General features: G+C 52.3%; 7 protein-coding genes across 7 annotated transcripts; 6 read left to right on the plus strand and 1 right to left on the minus strand.

Annotated features, from left to right (window-relative positions):
• Window positions 1-1026: 1026 nt before the first annotated feature.
• On the plus strand, window positions 1027-3896 carry J4E87_010802 (uncharacterized protein; the record flags this gene model as incomplete). The annotated part of the gene is made up of 5 exons (XM_049382373.1): window positions 1027-1448; window positions 1498-1756; window positions 1805-2040; window positions 2088-2947; window positions 3001-3896. The coding sequence occupies 5 exons, from the start codon at window positions 1027-1029 to the stop codon at window positions 3894-3896; spliced, it is 2673 nt and encodes an 890-aa protein (XP_049227852.1).
• An 889-nt stretch (window positions 3897-4785) lies between these two features.
• J4E87_010803 (uncharacterized protein) lies at window positions 4786-8740 on the plus strand (the record flags this gene model as incomplete). The annotated part of the gene is made up of 6 exons (XM_049382374.1): window positions 4786-4791; window positions 4986-5323; window positions 5375-5525; window positions 5578-6117; window positions 6166-6806; window positions 6859-8740. The coding sequence occupies 6 exons, from the start codon at window positions 4786-4788 to the stop codon at window positions 8738-8740; spliced, it is 3558 nt and encodes a 1185-aa protein (XP_049227853.1).
• A 2125-nt stretch (window positions 8741-10865) lies between these two features.
• J4E87_010804 (uncharacterized protein) lies at window positions 10866-11595 on the plus strand (the record flags this gene model as incomplete). Its single annotated transcript, XM_049382375.1, has 1 exon — window positions 10866-11595. A coding segment is annotated over one exon (730 nt), but the record flags the coding sequence as incomplete, so codon positions are not given.
• Window positions 11596-13615: 2020 nt separating this feature from the next.
• On the minus strand, window positions 13616-14492 carry J4E87_010805 (uncharacterized protein; the record flags this gene model as incomplete). The annotated part of the gene is made up of 3 exons (XM_049382376.1): window positions 13616-14092; window positions 14161-14439; window positions 14490-14492. The coding sequence occupies 3 exons, from the start codon at window positions 14490-14492 to the stop codon at window positions 13616-13618; spliced, it is 759 nt and encodes a 252-aa protein (XP_049227855.1).
• Window positions 14493-15464: 972 nt separating this feature from the next.
• On the plus strand, window positions 15465-16967 carry J4E87_010806 (uncharacterized protein; the record flags this gene model as incomplete). Its single annotated transcript, XM_049382377.1, has 2 exons — window positions 15465-16044; window positions 16096-16967. The coding sequence occupies 2 exons, from the start codon at window positions 15465-15467 to the stop codon at window positions 16965-16967; spliced, it is 1452 nt and encodes a 483-aa protein (XP_049227856.1).
• A 671-nt stretch (window positions 16968-17638) lies between these two features.
• On the plus strand, window positions 17639-18989 carry J4E87_010807 (uncharacterized protein; the record flags this gene model as incomplete). Its single annotated transcript, XM_049382378.1, has 3 exons — window positions 17639-18079; window positions 18126-18470; window positions 18519-18989. The coding sequence occupies 3 exons, from the start codon at window positions 17639-17641 to the stop codon at window positions 18987-18989; spliced, it is 1257 nt and encodes a 418-aa protein (XP_049227857.1).
• Window positions 18990-19134: 145 nt separating this feature from the next.
• Window positions 19135-20637, plus strand: J4E87_010808 (uncharacterized protein; the record flags this gene model as incomplete). Its single annotated transcript, XM_049382379.1, has 1 exon — window positions 19135-20637. The coding sequence occupies one exon, from the start codon at window positions 19135-19137 to the stop codon at window positions 20635-20637; it is 1503 nt and encodes a 500-aa protein (XP_049227858.1).
• Window positions 20638-20815: the final 178 nt, after the last annotated feature.

Below are 20815 nucleotides of genomic sequence, written 5' to 3' on the forward strand. Positions count from 1 at the left end.
GTCTGAGAAGAAGATTTATTAGTTTTTAAATCTTCTTCTCAGACAGCACACTCCAACCATGACCCCAAGTCGTAAAACGAGCAGGAAACCACGCGTCAGAGCTAGCTAGAAAACAAGCAGGAAGATGTCGCGTCTATTTCGCATGCGACGAAATATCAACCGAGTCTTTTCCGATACATTCGACTCTGCAGAAGAGTGACAAATGTCATGTTTGCAGACCACAAGTTGTTCGCAACAGTCCCAATCAATACCAGAACTGTTACACGCGATTTCGCCCTGTGAGCACTAAGAAGATTCAAAAATTCGCGCAATATTGGCGACTACCGTGCATCAAACAAGATCAAAGAGTGCGCAAGTCCAGCATCTCTGGAACTCACGAGTGTGGCATCTCCGCTGGATAGATGTTGGATCCACATCAAGAGCCGAGCCCCCACACCACAGTTCAGCCTTCTCGGTCCGGCCAGGAACAATCTTTAGCGGCATCAAGGCCCGCTAACGCCATCGCGTACACATATCACGCGCTATCCCCAATCTGAGCGTTAAAGATAAGCTCGCATATCAGAGCGTATCTGGTATGGTAATTCGAGATGACCGAAGCCTGGCGTTCGATGCTAGCTAGGATGATGACGGAATGCTGGATGCGATTGTTCCCCACAGATCGAAGTCGAGTTTCCGCGGTATTGCTGTGCAGCAGCTGACGTTGACCACACCGTTGACGTATCCAACTAGCTGGTTGAAGGGTGCCACTACGTTCTTAGAACACTCCGGGTTTAACATAGTATCACCAACTCCAAACAACTTCGATTGCCCCGTCTGCCTTTTGTCCGGTCTAGTCTGGTCTGGTATTTCAGCATCGTCATCTTGCCTATACGTCGCTTTGCGCATATCTTTCCCGCTCCATTGGCATAATTTCATGAATATTCCAAACCTGTTTGATCGCAGTGGCCATCACGTATAGCACAAGCCCTATACCGATCCTACTGAATCTTCCCCAAGTTTCGGTACCCCATCTCCTAGTCACGCATCATGAGCGTGGCCACGCAGACTCCGGCGGGAGTGCCCGTCCCTCCTGCCCATGAACATCAGCCACAGCCACATGCCGCGTCGAAATCGATACAATTGCCGCCATCACCACCAGAGACCGTGAACGGAGACGACACCAAGTCTACCACTTCGACATCAGAACCAGACTTTCCGCTTCCACCGCCAGCAAATACTCCACCACAAGTTCTGGACGTTGATAAACCCACCCCGGACGCGCATGTACCAAGAGACCCAAGACTAATCCGGCTAACCGGTGTTCATCCTTTCAACACCGAAGCACCGTTAACGGACCTGTTCAACGAGGGTTTCTTGACTAGCCCAGAGCTGTTCTATGTGCGAAACCATGGCCCAGTGCCTGATGTACAGGATGCAGAGTGTCTTGATTGGGAGTTCTCGGTTGAAGGGTATGTTGCGCTCTTGGAAGATGATGTCTTCATACTAAACCTCCATTAGTCTGGTAGCCAACCCCCTGAAGATCACCTTGCGGCAGCTGCTTGAGGAATACGAGAATGTCACATATCCTGTAACTCTAGTCTGTGCTGGTAACAGGCGGAAAGAGCAAAACGTCGTGAGGAAGAGCAAAGGATTTTCTTGGGGCCCAGCCGGCGTTTCAACAGCGTTGTTCACTGGTGTGGTCATGAGAGACATCATTGACCGAGCGAAGCCACTACGGAAAGCGAAGTACGTGTGCATGGAAGGTGCTGACAAACTCGTAAGTTGCTTTTCGGTGGCAACGTACAACGTCTAACACTGTGCATAGCCCAACGGATACTACGGCACATCGGTGAAACTTAACTGGGTCATGGACCCAAACCGGGGCATCATGTTGGCGCACAAGATGAATGGCGAGATGCTGCGACCTGATCACGGCAAGCCGTTAAGAGCCGTGATACCGGGACAGATCGGTGGCCGAAGCGTGAAGTGGTTGAAGAAGTTGATCGTTACGGCTGAGCCAAGCGACAACTGGTACCACATTTACGACAACCGAGTGCTACCGTATGTGCCTCGAACTTGGAAATGGGATCAAGACTAACATTTTCCAGTACCACTGTCGACCCAGATGAGGCAGCCAAGAACGCGAAATGGTGGATGGACGATCGCTACGCTATCTATGATCTTTCGCCGAACTCAGCCATTGCATGTCCCGCACATGAAGAGAAACTGGCCTTATCTTCAAGTCTCGAATCGTATAATGTCCGGGGTTACGCCTACAGTGGCGGTGGACGACGCGTGACAAGATGCGAACTATCGCTCGACAAGGGAAAGACATGGCGACTTGCGAAGATCGATTACGCAGAAGACAAGTACCGGGCCTTCGAAGACCGACAACTATACGGCGCAAGATTGGACATGGACTGGCGCGAAACGAGCTTCTGCTGGTGCTTCTGGAATCTGGAGATTAGCACTGCCGAGCTGAAAGAGGCGGATGATATCGTGGTGCGGGTGATGGACGAGGCGATGTGCGTTCAGCCAAGAGACATGTACTGGAGTGTGTTGGGTATGATGAACAACCCATGGTTCCGGATAGTTATTCACAAGGAAGACGACATACTCCGATTTGAGCACCCGACGCAACCCGCGTTGATGCCTGGTGGCTGGATGGAGCGCGTCAAGAAGGCCGGTGGGAATCTCACGAACGGATACTGGGGCGAGAAGATTGGAGGTGAAGAGCCAGAACATGCTGCTATCGAGGAGGCGAAAGAGATCAAAATGACGAAAGATGGGGTTGACAAGGTCATCGAGATCGATGAGCTGCGGCAGCACGACAAGGCTGAGAACCCATGGTTCGTGGTCAACAGCGAAGTTTACGACGGCACTGCTTTCCTGGAAGGCCACCCGGGCGGTGCGCAGAGCATCATAAGCGCAGCGGCCCAGGATGCCACAGATGAGTTCATGGCGATTCGTGAGTTTCACATCACCGAAACAAACGGCACAACTCCGGCTGACAATAAGCAGACAGCGAAACAGCCAAAGCCATGATGCCAGACTACCACATCGGCACCCTCTCAGAAGCCTCCCGCAAACTCCTTTCAGAACCCGAACACATCCCCGAATCCACCACCCCGCGCCCCATCTTCCTCGACTCCCGCAACTGGCGCAAAACACTCCTCCACTCCAAGACAAAAGTCTCCTGGGACACACGCATCTTCCGCTTCAAGCTCGACCATCCGGACCAAGCGCTCGGCCTACCCACCGGCCAACACCTCATGATCCGTCTCCGCGATCCCGTCACTCGCGAAGCCATAATCCGCTCCTACACACCCATAAGCCAAACCACGCAAACCGGCTACTGCGACGTCCTCATCAAAGTCTACGCCGACACGCCCCACCGCACCGGCGGCAAAATGACAAAAGCGCTCGACTCCATCCCGACAGGCCACTGGGTCGATTTCAAAGGCCCCATCGGCAAATTCGAGTACCTCGGTCGCGGTCTCTGCGCCGTCAATGGAAAAGAGCGGAGAGTGAAGCGTTTCTTCATGATCTGCGGTGGAAGCGGCATCACGCCCATTTTCCAGGTTCTACGCGCTGTTATGCAGGATAAAGAGGATGCTACGCATTGCACTGTTCTCAACGGCAACCGGCTGGTGGAAGATATACTGTGCAGAGAGGATTTGGATGCTTTTGCTAGGGACAACACGGACAGGTGTAAGTTGTTGTATACGTTGACTCAAGGGCCGGAGGATTGGCAGGGGTTGAGGGGGAGGATTGGGAAGGAGTTGTTGGAGGAGCATTGTGTTAGGGATGGAGGGGAGAGTTTGGTCTTGATTTGTGGGCCTGAGGCGCTGGAGAAGGCGGCGCATCAGGCGTTGAATGAGCAGGGTTGGAAGGACGAGGAGTTGATGTTCTTCTAGGGTCGATGTTGTTGTTTGTGGAGTTTTGGGGCATTGGAGGGATTGGGATACATATTATTTCGGTCTATTCACTGTATATAAAGTCGCGTTTCTCGAACTGCATGTACTGCATTTGCTTGAAGAGCCAAAGTATGCCATGCTACCAGCATGCCCGTTGTCGCTGTCGCTGATATTGCGTCTACTTCAGCCCAGACTGACATCAAAGTCAGAGCCTAGAAGTTATAGGTTCTTCCAGATGTGGACATCATGCTCTGCTTGCCGTGTAGTGGGATCTTGGATGTCATCGTTACGGCGCGCCTTCCATCTCCAAGCCCGCTGGCTCCCTCCCTTCACGTAGAAGATTGAGACCAGCCGGGCCATAACATCGAACTTTACCCGCCCATCTCGATCTACCTCGTCATTCCTCCCTCCAAGCCAAACCACACATGTACAATGACATCCCCCGGAGACCATCAACCACAAAACCGCATCTCCGTCCTCTCCCCTCCTGATAACGAAGCGAGACACCCCCCTGTCGCCAAGCCGCCTAGCTCGCGATAAGGAACACCCAACCAGCGCCAAACCCACCCGACGCGTCTCCACATCACACATGTCTTGAAATCTCCACGGAGAACGCGTCTCCATCGCCCCCTAGTAACGTTAATGAGCAATGTCAATTGTTTGACTGGACGCGCCACGGTATCCTTGTCGTTCTTACTGCCGTGCGAACGGGAGCTAGGGTACAGGCAGTTGCAGGGGATGGCAGCAACCCCGCTGCGTTGCGATGCATTTCCGCGACCACCGCGGGGCATGCGTGATTGGGAGATGGGATGATTGAGCTATCTATTCTTCGTGTGGCGGAGGGGTTGGCGCGGGAGGGCAAAGCGCGTGTTGGGTCGACGCGCGGGAGATGTTCGTGCCACGGAGTTGTTGGTTGCGGCTATTGAGGTATCTTGATCTACTGATTCTACTCGTTGAAGTCATCTGGTGCCTTTGACATCTTTCCCTCTCCCAAACTTCTGTTTCTTACTCTTCTTGGAGTGAGTGTTGCAGTTTACGCATACGCATACGCATTGTGGTATCTTGTGCCCTCTTGGTTGAGTGTACTAGTTCGACTACTTGCTTCAGAAGTATATCCGTCGCCTTGTTATTCAGATACCCGAGGCTTTAATAGCCTTTACACACATCATGGCTGAGACGGAGCCAATCGTCACACAAGGCATCGAGCCCTCATCTGGCGAATCACACTCTCCACCTGGCGACCGCCATGTCACAGCGACATGGGGATCGAAAGACGGGAACATATCGAATGCGGAGTGGAACGATGCGGAAGCTAACAAGCTGCCTGAGAAGGTAGCTGATCTGGAGAAGAAGGGCGAGATCAATGACCAGCATCCACGGAAGAAGATTGTGGTTGTTGGATTGGGTATGGTGGGCATTGCATTTATGTAAGTCGGCAAGTCTTTTGGACTTTTGGACAAAGAGCTGATTCGTCCAAGCGAGAAACTCATGAAGTACGATGTGAAGCGGAGAGAATACGACGTGGTTGTCATTGGTGAAGAACCACATCTTGCATACAACCGCGTCGGTTTGACGAGCTTTTTCCAACATCGGCAAGTCGAGAACTTGTATCTCAACCCCAAAGAATGGGTAGGTACAGCATCAAGCGAGGACGAAGTGTATGCGGCTAATTTCATCCTAGTATGCATCAATGCCGGAAGGCTCACTAAACTACCATCTCAACACCCTCGTTACCGAAATCGATTCCACCGAGAAGAACGTCAAGACCTCATCCGGCGAAACGGTACCCTACGATATCTTGGTCCTGGCAACAGGGTCCGACGCGCTCCTCCCACGACATACACCCGGTCATGACGCGAATGGCGTATTCGTATACCGCACAATCGAAGATCTACAAAGGCTCATCGAATTCTCTTCGACAAGGAAAGGTACAACAGGAGCTGTAGTCGGTGGTGGCCTGCTAGGTCTGGAAGCCGCACATGCCATGATGGACCTTGAAGATTTCGCGAAAGTGAAGCTTATTGAGCGGAATCGATGGGTGCTATCAAGACAACTGGATGGCGACGCGGGCGGTATGGTCGTCGAACAGGTCCGCGCTTTGGGCTTGGATGTCATGCTAAGCAAGAGAGTGGGCAAGATCTTGACAACCGAGGACAATTTTGTCAAGGGTGTGGTGTTTGAGGATGGTGATGAGATGGAGTGCTCGTGCATTTGCTTCGCAGTGAGTAAAATTGGACCGCGAAACAACGACAAAGACTGACTTTAGTAGATCGGTATCAAATCAAGAGACGAGCTCGCCCGGAAAGCAGGTATCAAATGTGCCGATCGAGGAGGTGGTATCGTGGTCGGCCCTGACCTAGCGACTTCACAACCGGACATCTACGCCGTAGGCGAATGCGCCAGCTGGGAGAACCAAACGTTTGGTCTCATCGCTCCTGGAGTCGAGATGGCGGATGTCCTCGCGTTCAATCTCACTCAAGCGAAGGCACATGCACCACGCAAGTTCAAAGCACCTGATCTAAGTACCAAGCTCAAGCTGCTGGGTGTCGAAGTCGCGAGTTTCGGTGACTTCTTCGCGGACCGTGACGGCCCGAAGAACATGCCTGGACGGCCACGAGCTGAGAAGAAAGATACCAATGGAGCGACACCGAGAGATCGAGTTAAGAACTTGACGGATGGGCCAGCGCCACCACCGGTCAAGGCTCTGACATACAAGGATCCATTTCAGCAAGTGTACAAGAAGTATCTGTTTACAATGGACGGAAAGTACCTGTTGGGTGGCATGATGATTGGCGACACGAAAGACTACATCAAGCTGGTGCCCATGGTAAAGAATCAGAAGCAGCTGGAGATGGCGCCAAGTGAGCTCATCGTTGGAGCGCAGAAGGGCGACGACGATGGTTCAGATCTGTAGGTTGCACTGCGCTCGTCCATACAAGAATGTTGTACTAACATCACATAGGTCCGGCGATACTCAGATCTGCTCATGTCACAATGTTACGAAGGACGATGTGGTCAATGCCACCAAGGACGGAACATGCAAGAGCATCGGCGACGTCAAGTCTTGCACCAAAGCCGGCACCGGATGCGGAGGCTGCATGCCGCTCGTACAGACCATCTTCAACAAGACCATGGCTTCCATGGGCAACGAAGTCAAGAACCACCTCTGCCCGCATTTCGAGTACTCGCGCGCCGACCTCTTCAACATCATCTACGTCAAGGGCCTGAAGGACTTTGCTGCTGTCATGAAGGAAGCTGGAAAAGATCCAAACTCCTTGGGTTGCGAAGCCTGCAAGCCGACCATTGGAAACATCGTCGCTTCATTATACAACAAGCATCTACTTGAAGTCAACAACAGGGGTCTACAAGATACCAACGACAGATTCCTGGCCAACATCCAACGTAACGGCACCTTTTCGGTTGTTCCGCGAGTCTCAGGTGGCGAGATTACCCCGGAGAAGCTGATCGTCATCGGTACCGTCGCGAAGAAGTACAACCTCTACACCAAGATCACCGGTGGTCAGCGTATCGACATGTTCGGCGCACGGAAACAAGACCTCCCTGACATCTGGCAAGAGCTTATCGATGGCGGTATGGAGTCTGGCCACGCATACGCCAAGTCACTACGAACAGTCAAGTCATGTGTCGGAACTACATGGTGCCGATTCGGCATCGGCGACAGTGTGGGCATGGCGGTGCGTCTAGAAGAGCGCTACAAGTCTATCCGTGGACCGCACAAGATCAAGGGTGGAGTATCCGGCTGCGTACGCGAGTGTGCCGAAGCACAAAACAAGGACTTTGGTCTCATTGCGACTGAGAAGGGCTTCAACATCTTCGTGGGCGGCAACGGTGGCGCGAAGCCACGACACTCGGAGCTACTCGCCAAGGACGTACCACCAGACGACGTAGTCCCCATCCTCGATCGCTACCTCTCTTTCTACATCCGCACAGCCGACAAGCTCCAACGAACAGCGCGCTGGATGGAGAACCTCCCCGGCGGCATCAAGTACCTCCAAGAAGTCATCCTCGAAGACAAACTAGGCATCTGCGCAGATCTCGAGAAGCAGATGGAAGACCTCGTCGGCACCTTCTTCTGTGAATGGACCGAAGTACTCAAAGACCCCAAGAAGCGATCCTGGTTCTCCCAATTCGCAAACACATCCGAAACCATCGTCGACACCATCGAACCGACCCAAGAGCGCGGCCAAGAACGGCCCTCCTACTGGCCCAAAGACTCCATCACCGAAGACTTCCGCGGCACAAAATGGACAGAACTATCCTGGCAGCCCCTCGTCAAAGCCGAAGAGTTCAAAGACGCAGACACAGGCGACAGCAAGGCCATCAAGCGCGGCGACACGCAACTCGCCGTCTTCAAAGTCCGCGGTAAATACTACTGCACCCAGCAAATGTGCCCGCACAAGCGCGCCTTCGTCCTCTCCGACGGCCTCATCGGCGACGACCTCGCCAACAACAAACTCTGGGTCAGCTGCCCGTACCACAAGCGCAACTACGAACTCTCCGGCGACAACGCGGGGAAATGCGCAAACGACGAGAGCGTCAACATTGCTGTTTTCCCGATTGAGGAACGCGGTGATGGCTGGTTGTATGTCAAGTTGCCCAGTGTGGAGGAACTGGATAGTGTGCTTGGTACGAGTAAGTTTAAGATTAAGAAGAGTGAGACGGAAGATCCGTTTGTGGCGCTCGATAAGAAGTTGCAGAGGATGCAGTTGAAGGGGAGGAAGGGCATGCAGGTTTCGCATCTTGAAGGTGGGCTGGGGGAGAAGGCGAAGGCCGCGCAGATACTTGCTGGTGGCGAGAGGGGGGCTGGGGGCTTGGACTGGTAGTGCACGCGTGCGGTTTGAGCATATCCAGGACGGCGTCGTGGTGTTTGTTTGTATATATGATTCCCATCATTGGATTTGTACAAGAATAGGTACATCACTCTTGCGTTCAATCATTTCCACCCTCACTGCTGGCCATGAGATTGACTCGTGCAGTCGTGTGATCGCCTCAGCCTCTGCGTGCTGGCTCCCAATTCTTTGGTATAATAGCGCTATGGGTTAGGGGTCTCTTGACCCGCCGATGGGTGTTCGATCATGCATGATCATTTAAGTTCGATGCTTCAGTCCTGTTCATAGTGTTAGGATGTACGTGGCACCTATCGGTGACTTTCAGTATCGACGTAGCTGCTGGTCTTGGGCTAGTTTTCCAACTGAATGGATGTCGAAATGATGGTGTCTTCACTGGAGTAGTTGCAAGCGTTGTTGCCGATCGGATGGGAAGTGTTACACCCGCAGTCGTGTGGTACAAGTATACATATAGTGGTTGACATGTGATTGTGGTACATGCTCACAGTCAGTTCCTGGAAACTCACTGTTGTTCGTTCCAAGTTAGTTGCATGCTTGTTGCTTCATTCCGCCCGGATTTGCAATCCTAAGTGTATTGAGCGTTTAACGAAGTGTTGGAATTTCCCCGTACGGAGTCGCCGTACTTGGGCACACGTGGAGATGACGAACCTGAAACAACGGTGAGGCTGTTGTGATCAAACTAGGCAAGTAGTGATAGCAAGCTGTCTGTGTAGTATGTGATGCTTATCGGCTGACTGGCAAGATTAGGAATGACCATAGGTTCCCCCTTCGAGTATTAGGCATATGTACCTTGCCTAATCTGTGCAGCAGAGCCGTGAAGTCCAGAACATTAGTTGCAGATGTGGTGTTAACGGTCAAGCTGGCACGGCGGGATCCGCTGCACAAACGACGGATCTGATACTTGACTAGAGAAAACGTGGTTGGGAGGAGCTAAAGTCTGACAGGGAGTCTTTGTGAGATCAGTTGATCGCATTCCCAGTAAGTTCTGTGTCTCACAAAGAGTAGCGCATGACTCCCTCAGTGCGGAGTGCCCCGATAATCGCCAGTACCTTTTTACTTTTCCCCCATACCACCCAGGCACCCGGTAGTAGTGGCAGCCCCGTATTGATCGTATGGGTACAGCAACCGTTGACCAGTCATGTTTTGGCCTCACGTTTGACATGGGCAATCCGTAAGACTGTCTGCCCACCATCGTATCATACTTCTCTCCGATGTAGGCGTCCCTTCACATGCAGCTCAGCCCATGCTGACCGCCATGGCTCTCAGCCTTGGATACCGCCTTGACACCGCCTTGACCCAACGCCAGCGTGGCATTCAGGTAATTCGTTTGGGCGTAGAGTAGTGGCTGAGGCTGTTGAGAGAGCTCCCACGCGCCGTGGTCTACGTGTCTCTCAGTTTTCGCATGTGAACTAAGCTTTTGTTGAGATCCTGCACTCATCCTAGCCGATCAGATCAAATCGATCAACATGAACGGCGTCCCTTTCAGTAGACCTAGCTTCGATGGGACGATCGAAGAAAAAGAGGCCGATGGAGCCGACAGATTGACTGTCGGTCCATTGCAGTGACATACGGTGTCGTATCGGGGCGTAGCACGAAGCACACCGCTGGGTGGATGATAGAAGCAGGGCGCACCGCGCACTCGATTGGATTTCCATGAACTGGAACAAACCTCCGGTACCAAACGACTGACGTGTCTCTGTTGCCGTCACACTGGACTGAGAGGCAAGGGGCTGGTGCTGCATTAGTGGTTGCTTTCGTTGTCATCGCAAGCAAACATCTCTGTGGCACATCAATCTTGGCGCGAGGGGTGAACAAGGTTCGTGGGCTCGGTCACCCGGCATGCGAGGCAATGTCGCTCTCACCGGTACTTGATGCGTATATAGAGACTGCCCTCTGTGTCAGGTACTGTAATTAGCGCAGTCCACTTCTTTCCCAGCGAACAGCCAAACCTCTTTTGTCAATTCCCCAGCAACATCTATCCAAAACTCATCGGCGTTTTTGAGATACTAGCATTCGAAATATGAGGATAAAATTCAGCGGGCTCCGTCCTATCACTGTAGATCGTCAAACGTTCTCTGCTTGGTTTCCTCAGCTGTCGGGCATGCACGGTATCGATGGAGACGAGCTTGTGGAAGATCTCGACACCCGACTTCAACATCGTTATGGAATACCGAGTCGTATGATCGAGTATACTCTCTCGGAACTGTTCAAGAAACTTGGCCATTACTCATGCTTTGACTCGGGGCAAAAGCAAAAGCGCCTTATCCAGGAGCTGTGGACTCAGCTGGTCAAGGATGTCAAGAACGTTTATCATAGCAGCAAAGGTCTCCGAAGTTCGCGGCAGATGTTCATCACACTTTCGTATCTAGCAGCGGATCATGCGTCTATTTTGCTGGCTGAAGCGCTCGCTCAATTCTGGGTGCATTTCGAATCTCTGATATCGCAAGAGTCGCCAACATATCTTGGGGACTGGGCGAGGGCTTTAGCGAAGGTACAAGAGGCACTGGAAGGACCTACGACGAGGAATCTCGAGCCCTTCGCCATTATGCCATACACTGGCTATCACCGTGGTCGCACTCCCCGAGCCTTGCCCTGGCCAGGTCACAGGGCACGGTCATTGCCTGTCATGCGACGTCGCCACAGCCCGGATATGAGCCTCGCCATCCCAACGTACCCGAGCTCTGGTTGGGCTTCGCCGATGATATCACCGGTCGGATATCCGAGAGGCGATTACTTCGACGAGCTTCAGAACCTCCAGTGGCAACAGAGCGAGATGGACATGAAATTGGACAGTGTTGACGGGAAACTGGATGTTCTGCTTGGTGGGTACGGTAGGTACGGTTATTATTGAGCAAGAGCAACGCTTCTTTGGTTTCGACCAGAGATTGCATTGATCTACTGCTCTGTGATGGCTTGCATGAGGGACCATTGGGTTAACGAAGAGGCGAACGTTCGACTACCGACATTGACGATCCGATCTGTACCATACGCGAGAGTTGGGCTCATCCAAGAAGTGTAGCGAAACTGAGATGGAATATGGAAATAGTTTTTGGTGGGCAGGCTCTACACCTGTCGTGTTTTGAGATATGAATGCGTCGTGGGGTGCTCTAGCGAGGCGTTGCATTTACGGCCTGTTTCCCAAATTACGTAGCTTTCAGATAGTAAGATGAGAGCCTTGTCTGGCATCTCGAGCATATCCTGCCATTCTCACAGCGGTCTGTAAGCCATATTCCGAAGGGAAAAATGGGATCGCGTATTCCAGAATCTTAACAAATGATGTACCGTGCGTTTGATGTTGCTTCCCATTTTTACAGATGGGACCTGCTTTTCGTCAATGCGTGCACAAAAACGCGTACGTCGATCCGTACTGTCCTGAGGCGATGGTACTGAGCTAAGCCAAACCATAGCGTGAGTAGTAATTGGCTAGAATCGTATGAGGCGGCCACGCGCGTTGTCGAAGCAAACTTGTGCGACTGTTCAACGTATTCGTCTGTTTGTCGATCGATCGGGAGGGCTGACGGTAGACCTAGTGGTCAACACCGTTGAGCATATAATGATGACAGCGGCCTGTCGAGCGAAATCTTTTCGGCCTTCTGTACCACCACCCTTTCCTCCCAACACAGCATCGATATCGTTCGCGCAAGATTGCGTTCTTTCCGAAAAACAATTGTTGGTCCATGTGGGATATTGTGACGATAAGACTCGCTGCCGATGTAGTTCTCCACCCCAGTCTGAGCGGATTGCAAAAGTGGCTTCCAGATGTCGCTCGCAACCTGGGATTTGCCAGAACATTCGACAGCCGGCGCCTGATATCACAGATGGCGGAGGCTTTCTCCAAGAAACTGCAGTATCCCGTCACATCCGACACTATCGTCACAGCTCTTGGGGAGTTCATCGGATACCTTGCGCCAAAGTCCAATTTCGCCGCTTCGACCGGAACACGCCTAGATGAGCATATGAAGGACTGTCTCAGAAAAGACTTGGGCGTCATGGAGACCTCGGACCTTCGTTGCAGCAGGCACCGGTTTCTGATATTTTGCTCAGTCGCTCGGGCCACTCGATCGCAGGCATTGGCCGCGTCCATGATGGGTTTCCTGCAAGGTCACCTACACGAAGTCGTGTACGATGAGCAACCTGGGATGCGGAGGGAGTGGTGCATGGGCCTCATTGCATTGGAAGGCTTGGTATCCGAGCGAGTCCTGGAGCAGCTGTTACGCTGTTTCTCGGGTGCTGTCGGCCGATCATACGAGATGAGGCGGCAGCCAGCATACTACGACCCATGCGCTGCGGTGATGATGAAACGGCAGCACTATCCGTTCTTCGGTCATCAATGTGGGATAATGCCACCGAGGCTCGAAGACCCAAGAGACAGATGGCTATCTGTTGGCCGTCCTCATCGGCATCGATATCGTCAACACCATCCTCGAAATGCATATCCATGGATCCAGCGGAATGGACGTTTTGATGATGTCGGAAGGCTGCAGTATCAGCAGGAAAGGATATACTCGAAGCTCAATCATATTGGCCGGAAGCTCGAGTAACCATAGTTGGCAGGGGAAATGGACTTTGACGAGCGATTCAACGATATGGCCGAACTGTGCACACATGCTTGATTGTTTTCTTGCCGAATCGTATCAGATTTACTAATCCGTACCTGTAACGATTTAGTTGGCCTCGAAGTAGCATGAGGTCCATTACAAACTTACTGCTATATCGTCATGTTGCGCGAAACATCACACCCATTCTCCTCTGAATATACACTATGCTCCATGCGCCTCGCTAATTCAAATGATGTCCCCTGAATGTCTAGGAAACCGTCCTGTCCACAATCCAACTGGTGTAGCTATGCCATCACCTCAAGTAGTGAATAACCAGCCAGCAGAACAGAAAGAAGACGACGACTCCACCCCAAAATATCCACTTGTCTTGTTTCGCTCTCCTTTCAACCATGCGTATCGTGTCGCCACTAATACCCAGGGTATTCGCAACCGTGTATAGCCGTCTCTGTGTTCCCTTGAGCATCTCTCTCTGCTGTCCCAGATCGCCAAGGACCGTCCGTCCTCTGTCTAAGAACTCATCCAACTGCTCTGACGTCTTGTTGAAAAAGGTGTTTTCCCTCAGCACATGGCCCTCGCGGTCGTAGTCGCCACCCGCTGGTGCGCCAGCCGAATAGGGGTTCGGTCGGTAGGGAGCGTTGGGGTTGTAGGGTTGGGAAGGTGCGAACGCCGAATGTTGGGCAGAGAGATTAGGCTGGGCATAGGGGTTTTCGGGGGTTGCTGTGTTGTGTGGACGACGGCCTAGCAGTTCTGTTCGTGCCTCTGTGGTTTGCTGCTCCTAGTCAGCAACGGCGCTCGCAATGACAAGGCGAGAGTCTTAGGCGTCGGTTCGAAACGTACAATTTCCTCGTTTACACCTTTTATGCGCTTGAAGTTTGTCCGGTACTCTTCGAGTTCAGCCCGGAAGTTCTTTAACCTCTCATGTGCCTTTTCTGCTTTGGTTTGCACAGGCTCTTGCTTTGCAAGCTTGCCATAGTCGTCGATGGTGCGCGCAAATGTGGCTAGGGACGCGTTTAGTTGGGCTTGGAGATGTGGTGATGGCGAGGCTGAGTCGGCAAATTGATCCAAGTCTTTTCGTATCGATGTCGATTGCCGTAAGGCGTTGTTGAAGAGCGCGTTCTGTTTGCGACGTAAGTTTGTGTTGAGCAATGAAAGTAGATGAGGCGTACCATTGCGGATTGTCAAGGGTTATGTCTATTTGGAGTGATTGCAACACCTCAATATAGATTTGAGATGTAGCGCGAGGTTTGTTACGGTGAAGGTTATACTGTAGCCTTGTAGGCAGACTTTCGCGACTTGACACATTGCATCATCGCGAAGTCCGACTGCTGGACCCTGAGTTGCCAAGCTTTTAGCGCATCAGCGCTAGCAGCATCGTAGAATTCCCTCCAGTTCACTCTCCATGGTCCGACATCTGGGTACTCTACCACGATGCATATAAACTTGCAGCTTGCCCTTACAGCTTCGTGCAAAGCTGCCGATACTCATGTCCGATGCAGACAGCAGATCCTGGCCGAAGTCTGAACCGCCTGGACTACGGTACCCCCGCCCTGGATTCCTGGACGATATCGCGACTACTTCTATAAGTGGCCAACCACAGGGCATGAAGATCCGACGTCCTTGGACTTCTGTTCTGATCAGTAATTGCGGTCTGCGATCCTCATGTTACCCAGCTATGCAGGCTGCGGTGACAGTATGCCCGCACAAGCCACAGTCGTCAGTTCCGCCTAGTGGTTATTCTCCGTTCTACCCTTAGTCATTGCACTGCGCCGTCCTTCTTATCGGCGTTCATCTGGCCTTGTCAAGCCTTCAATCATCCGTGGTTGACGTCGTTCTTCCTTCTCCACCTGCCTAATTCGGTAATCTCCTACCCTGTCGGCAAGTAGCAGGGCTGGGTATTTACGCTTGCCGAGCCGCGGAACAGGTGCATCTCGAGAAGAGATCGCAGAAAATGATGATGGGCACCCACTGCAGACCCAGTGTGCTAACTGGCATGGGAAGTTCGTTGTAGACCACTTCCGATATGCGGATCCATGCCATAATGTGCCGTCTCGCACATTGGGCGACGGCCCATCCCCATTTTCGATATAAGAAGCCGATTTGCGAGCTTTGTGTCGGATAGCCATCTCTTCATCGCAGTCATTATGTTTCTCCGATCAGCACTGTTCGGAAGTGCGCTGCTCTCGAGCGCCTACGCGCACGAGGTTCTTTTCGGTCGCGACCTCCCGCTACCAGTGGCTGCCAACGCGGAGTCATATACCGACTGTGCCAACGCAGCATGGCCTCCGTCCAATGTCGGCGTGGAGCTGATTCCGCAAGCACCAGACGATGAGATGCGAGCTATTGTCAATGAGATCAGTTCAGCAAACATCGAGGCTACGATCACCAAACTTGTATCGTTTGGAACACGCCATACCCTCGCCACATACAACAGCTCGACGCGCGGAGTAGATGCAGCGAGGGATTGGGTTGCCTCCGAGATGCGAAAATATGCTGCGGATAGCAACGGCACGATGACGGTCGAGGTGCAAAGCTATTTGCAAGGAATAGCTAGCAGAATCCCCTTTCCCGTGTACATATCGAATGTGCTTGCGACTGCCAAGGGAAGCGAGACTCCCGACAGGGTATATGTCATGACCGGACATATTGACAGTCGGGTCACTGACGTGCTCAACTACGATGCTGACTCTCCGGGTGCCAACGACGACGCGAGTGGAGTTGCTAGTATGTGTTCGTTGAAAAGATTATTACAGGATCAAAGCTGACTTATACAAGTTGCGATGGAGATTGCGCGTGTTCTTGCCAAGCATCAGCCCAAGTCAACAATAATCCTTGGTGCTGTATCTGGCGAAGAGCAGGGTCTATATGGCTCCACCTATTTGGCACAAACACTCAAGAACTCTAGCACGAATGTCGAAGGCATGCTGAACTGCGACATTGTCGGTTCCTCAACTGGAGATCGCGGTCAGAAAGACCCCTACACCATTCGCGCTTTCGCTCAAGGTGTTCCGCCTCTTTCAGCCGAAAACAACGTCACAGCAGCGCGACGACTCCAAATCGGCGGTGAAAACGATAGCCCTGCACGAGAGCTTGCGCGCTTTTCAGCTGAAGTCGCTGCCAACAATGCCACCGGCATGAACGTAGCCATCATCTACCGCCTGGACCGCTTTTTGCGTGGAGGTGACCACACTGGATTCCTTCAAGCGGGTTACCCTGCCATCCGCTACACGGAGCCTAATGAGAACTTCAATCATCAGCATCAAGACTTGCGCACCGAGAACGGTACAGTCTACGGCGACTTGATCGAGTTCGTTGACTTTGACTTCACAGCACGTGTTGGCAAGGTCAATCTCGCGACGCTTTGGTCCCTCTCACAAGCTCCTGGCATGCCACGCAACGTCACCATCGACACGACTGTTTTGGACAACGACTCGCGCATCAAGTGGATTGTTTCTAATAGTACAGATGTCGCGAGCTACGAAATCGTGTGGCGAGCCACTACAGCAAGCCTGTGGACTCGCATGCTTGATGTTGGCAAAGTTGGATCAGTTGTGCTTCCACTTAGCAAGGACAACGTCATCTTTGGCGTGAGGGCCGTCGGTACGAATGGGTACAAGAGTCCGGCTGTCTATCCTTTCCCTGGATAAAGCATTGTTCCACGGAATGACGCAGGCCCGGGTCCTTCAACGAACCAGAACTGCCAAATTTACAGTATTTTTAACTTGTTGTACGTATCAATGCATGTGTCTAGCGAGTCTGCGAAAGATTTGGGTTCTTTACATATGATGGAGTTCCCTCACAGGTCCTCGCAAGCATTTCCGCTTTCGGTATGGTAGCGCCAAGCGTGACGGGGTGTTGCAATATGGTGGCTGCTTCCGAGTGCAAGACACGGGCAACGTACGGAACCTATAAGTAACTTCTCGTATTTGTTCACAGTTCATCAGAAGTCGAACTTCATCGTCCCGCGCGGCTCGTTGTTTTGCTCGGTGTTCGTAGCCATGTCGTCTACTCACACCATAACACAGACAGATGCAAGCGCCAATCGACTTCCAGGTAATGCGCTACAGGCGAGTATCGAATTGCGACATGTAGCACCGGCGACGTTACGCGATCAAGGATGTAAACACAATGACCGAAGAAGCAGCGGCATCGAGCCAGCCACATTCCTTCCCCAACCATCAACGACAGTGTCAGTAACTGAGCGATGGAATCATCCAAAGGCCAATGTATCCCGCACATTCGCTGTTCTCTTCGCGTTTATTATCATGGGCGCGAATGATGCCGCATACGGAGTAAGCAATACATCCCTTTCGTATACATGGACATTGTTGACGTTACGCAGGCTATCATTCCTTACCTTGAGGAGTACTACGATCTGACATATGTTGTCGTCTCGCTAGTGTTTCTATCTCCGATGGGCGGATATATCAGTGCTGCACTCCTCAACAACTGGCTGCATATCCACTTTGGTCAACGGGGCATTGCTTTCCTTGGACCAGTTTGCCATCTAGTGGCCTACGTAGGCATCGCTCTCCATCCGCCATACCCCGTTTTGGTGGTCTTGTTCATCTTCTCGGGATTTGGAAACGGCATTGAAGACGCAGCCTGGAACGCGTGGGCAGGCAGTTTGGCCAATGCGAACGAGGTGTTGGGATTTGTGCATGGGCTATATGGGCTGGGGGCTTTGCTTGGTCCGCTCGCTGCTACTAGCTTGATTGCGAAGCGTGGATGGCAATGGTATCAGTTTTACTACATCATGGTCAGTCGCCCAGGATAGTCAATACATTGTTGCTAACCCTAGGCAGCTCGGTGGCGCATGCATTGAGTTTGCGACATCGCTTTGGGCATTCCGATCGAGTTCAGGTCAGGCGTATCGCGAAAAATCACTTCGCGCGAATGCGGAAGGTGAGAGCCGTCTTAAGCAGGCACTCAGAAGTCGCGTTACCTGGATTGCCGCTACCTTCCTCTTCGGCTATGTCGGAGCCGGTGGAGCGCTTGGAGGTTGGATCGTTACCTTCATGCGCCGGGAAAGAGCAGGCGGCGAATTTGAATCTGGGGTTGTCGCAACCGGATTCTGGACTGGCATCGCTGCCGGCCGTCTTGTCTTGAGCTTCATCACACCAAAGCTTGGCGAGAAGCTTGCTGTCTTAGTACGGTCAAGACCAGATTGGAAGCTGCAAAAGCTAACAATACGACAGATTTACATTGCTATCGCCATCGTATGCCAACTTATGTTCTGGCTCGTTCCATCCTTCCACGTCTCAGCCATCTTTGTCGCACTACAAGGCTTCTTCCTCGGTCCGCTCTTTCCAGCTGTCGTCGTCGCAGCGACTAAAGCTCTTCCGCCACATCTTCATGTCTCTGCGATAGGCTTTGCTGCTGCGATAGGTGTTGGCGGAGGTGCTGCGCTACCCTTTGCTATCGGATCGCTTGCTCAAGCAAAAGACCTTGGTGTCCTACAACCTATCATTCTCTCTGTCCTCGCAGCTCTCTTGGTTTTGTGGCTCTGCTTTCCGAAAATGGAAAAGAAAAAGACAGAAGGAGAGGTGCCACCGCTATCGTCGGAAGAGAGAAGGAAGTGGTGGCTCAACGTTGATTTTGATCTTGTGGAGATCATGAGACGCTTCCTGACGAGGGCTTTGGGTGGCCAGATGCTCGCAACTGCCTAGGAACGCTAGCACATGGTGTTCATACCTCAGCCCTGGAAGGCTCTTTCCACTCCCACCCGCGCTAGTTTCATTTAGGTGTCAACAAACCGACCCTTACTCTGCCTTCTCTCACCACCTTCGACTTTCTGTCATCGCAGTCGACATCATGTCCTCCAACCCACCCGAGGCTTCATCATGCTACATCACAGAGACATTGCGCTCTCTGAGGGCGGAAGTGGATGAGCTCGCTAAGACCCTCGCTTCCGATTCGGACTCCTCCACAGAGACGCTTGTCGGAGATATACCATCAACGCAGAGTACGGACACTTCCCCGAGAGCTGAGACAAAGCCGAGTACGCCATCAACATCAACCAACGACGCCAACCAGAACGAAACTCGCGAAGGACACCCATCCAACTCTGACGACACTGATATCGTGTATCATCCCCATCTCCGCGACGTGAACAGCATCCCCGACCTTGGTTCCACCTTGACGGAACTCGTAGATATTCCCAATGACATCATCAAACAGTACTACGGCAATCGTATCCACTTCTCGAAATGTTACGCTGGCCAACCCTATACAATGGCCTGGTCCATCAAAGCGGATGATGTACTCGATCCTATCGCTATTGTCATACGATGGCCCAACGACTCAAGTCTTGATATCGTAAAAAAGGACGACGACGGCGACAGCATTGCCCACGTTTCAAGACACCAAGAACGGACCAACACCCTGGGGACGGCAGCCGCCAACATTCGTCTGAAATTCGGATGTGATCGGATTGGCTTCTACGACGGTGTGCATCTGATTTTGTTCGTATTCAGCGAGAAACCCCAGTCAGGTGTCACCGTATTCGTGGGATGGTCGGATGAAATTCGCTACAAACTCATTATGTGGCTAGGAGAGGCGATCCGAAACACAAATGTGCAGATGCTGAAACCGCTTGTGGGATACGCGCTTGAGGACTCGAATCTGGAGGCCGCGGCTCTGGAGCCTCCGCCGCAATGTTTCCTACATGACAATCATGTCGACAATAGCGAGGTAAGCAGCGCGCTACTCACGTTCGGCGCCCAGTACGGTGGCTGTGCATTCAAAATCTACACAACCCCTGATGGCAAGCTCGTCAAAGTGGGAGACAGCCCACTCCATACTGTCGACGATTCCGCAATCGCCACACCGGAAGGCGTCCTCAAATCCTCACAACTCACTTTGATCGACTTTCTGGTCATTGCCGGTAAGGACCACTCTCCGGCCCTCAAACACAGCTACGATATTGTTCCCGACGCCATCACTTGGTATGTGCGCAAGACCGGCGAACGCAACGCGAAGGAGCTCGTTGGTATAGTTCAGTTTGCTCCTGCCGGCACGATCGTACCCGGCGATTGGGGTCTCCGGAAGCCGGACCTTACGTTCACGAATGGCGAAGGTATCGTGCGCACGGGGAAGCCCCTTCTGGAAGCCATGTTATCATTTGGACAGAAGCGGGAGTGTTATTGCTTGGCATTATTCGACTATCACAACGTCGTCTTTGTGACGCGTTGTAAGGGAACGAAGGTGAATGCAAGCATAGCGTTGATTAGTGGGGAGAGGATTCGCGGCGGGTTCCTGCAGTGGCTGATACGAGCATTGCAAATTGTCGACTATCATTGCGACGCAGTTGAGTGAGTCAGCCTTTCTAGCGCTGAGGTCGATGCGCTGAATAGCTTACATTACGGAATTATAAACCTTACGTGTCGCATGAAAACCTTTGAGTCTTAATAAGTGAGTCGTGACCACGATGACGTATACTGCAACTTTGATATCATTCCAAGGATGTGACACTAACTCTAGCCATCCCAGGTGT

This window comes from Alternaria ethzedia (assembly GCF_023757985.1).
Source record: "Alternaria ethzedia strain BMP 0044 chromosome Unknown scaffold_57, whole genome shotgun sequence".
NCBI lineage: Eukaryota > Fungi > Ascomycota > Dothideomycetes > Pleosporales > Pleosporaceae > Alternaria > Alternaria ethzedia.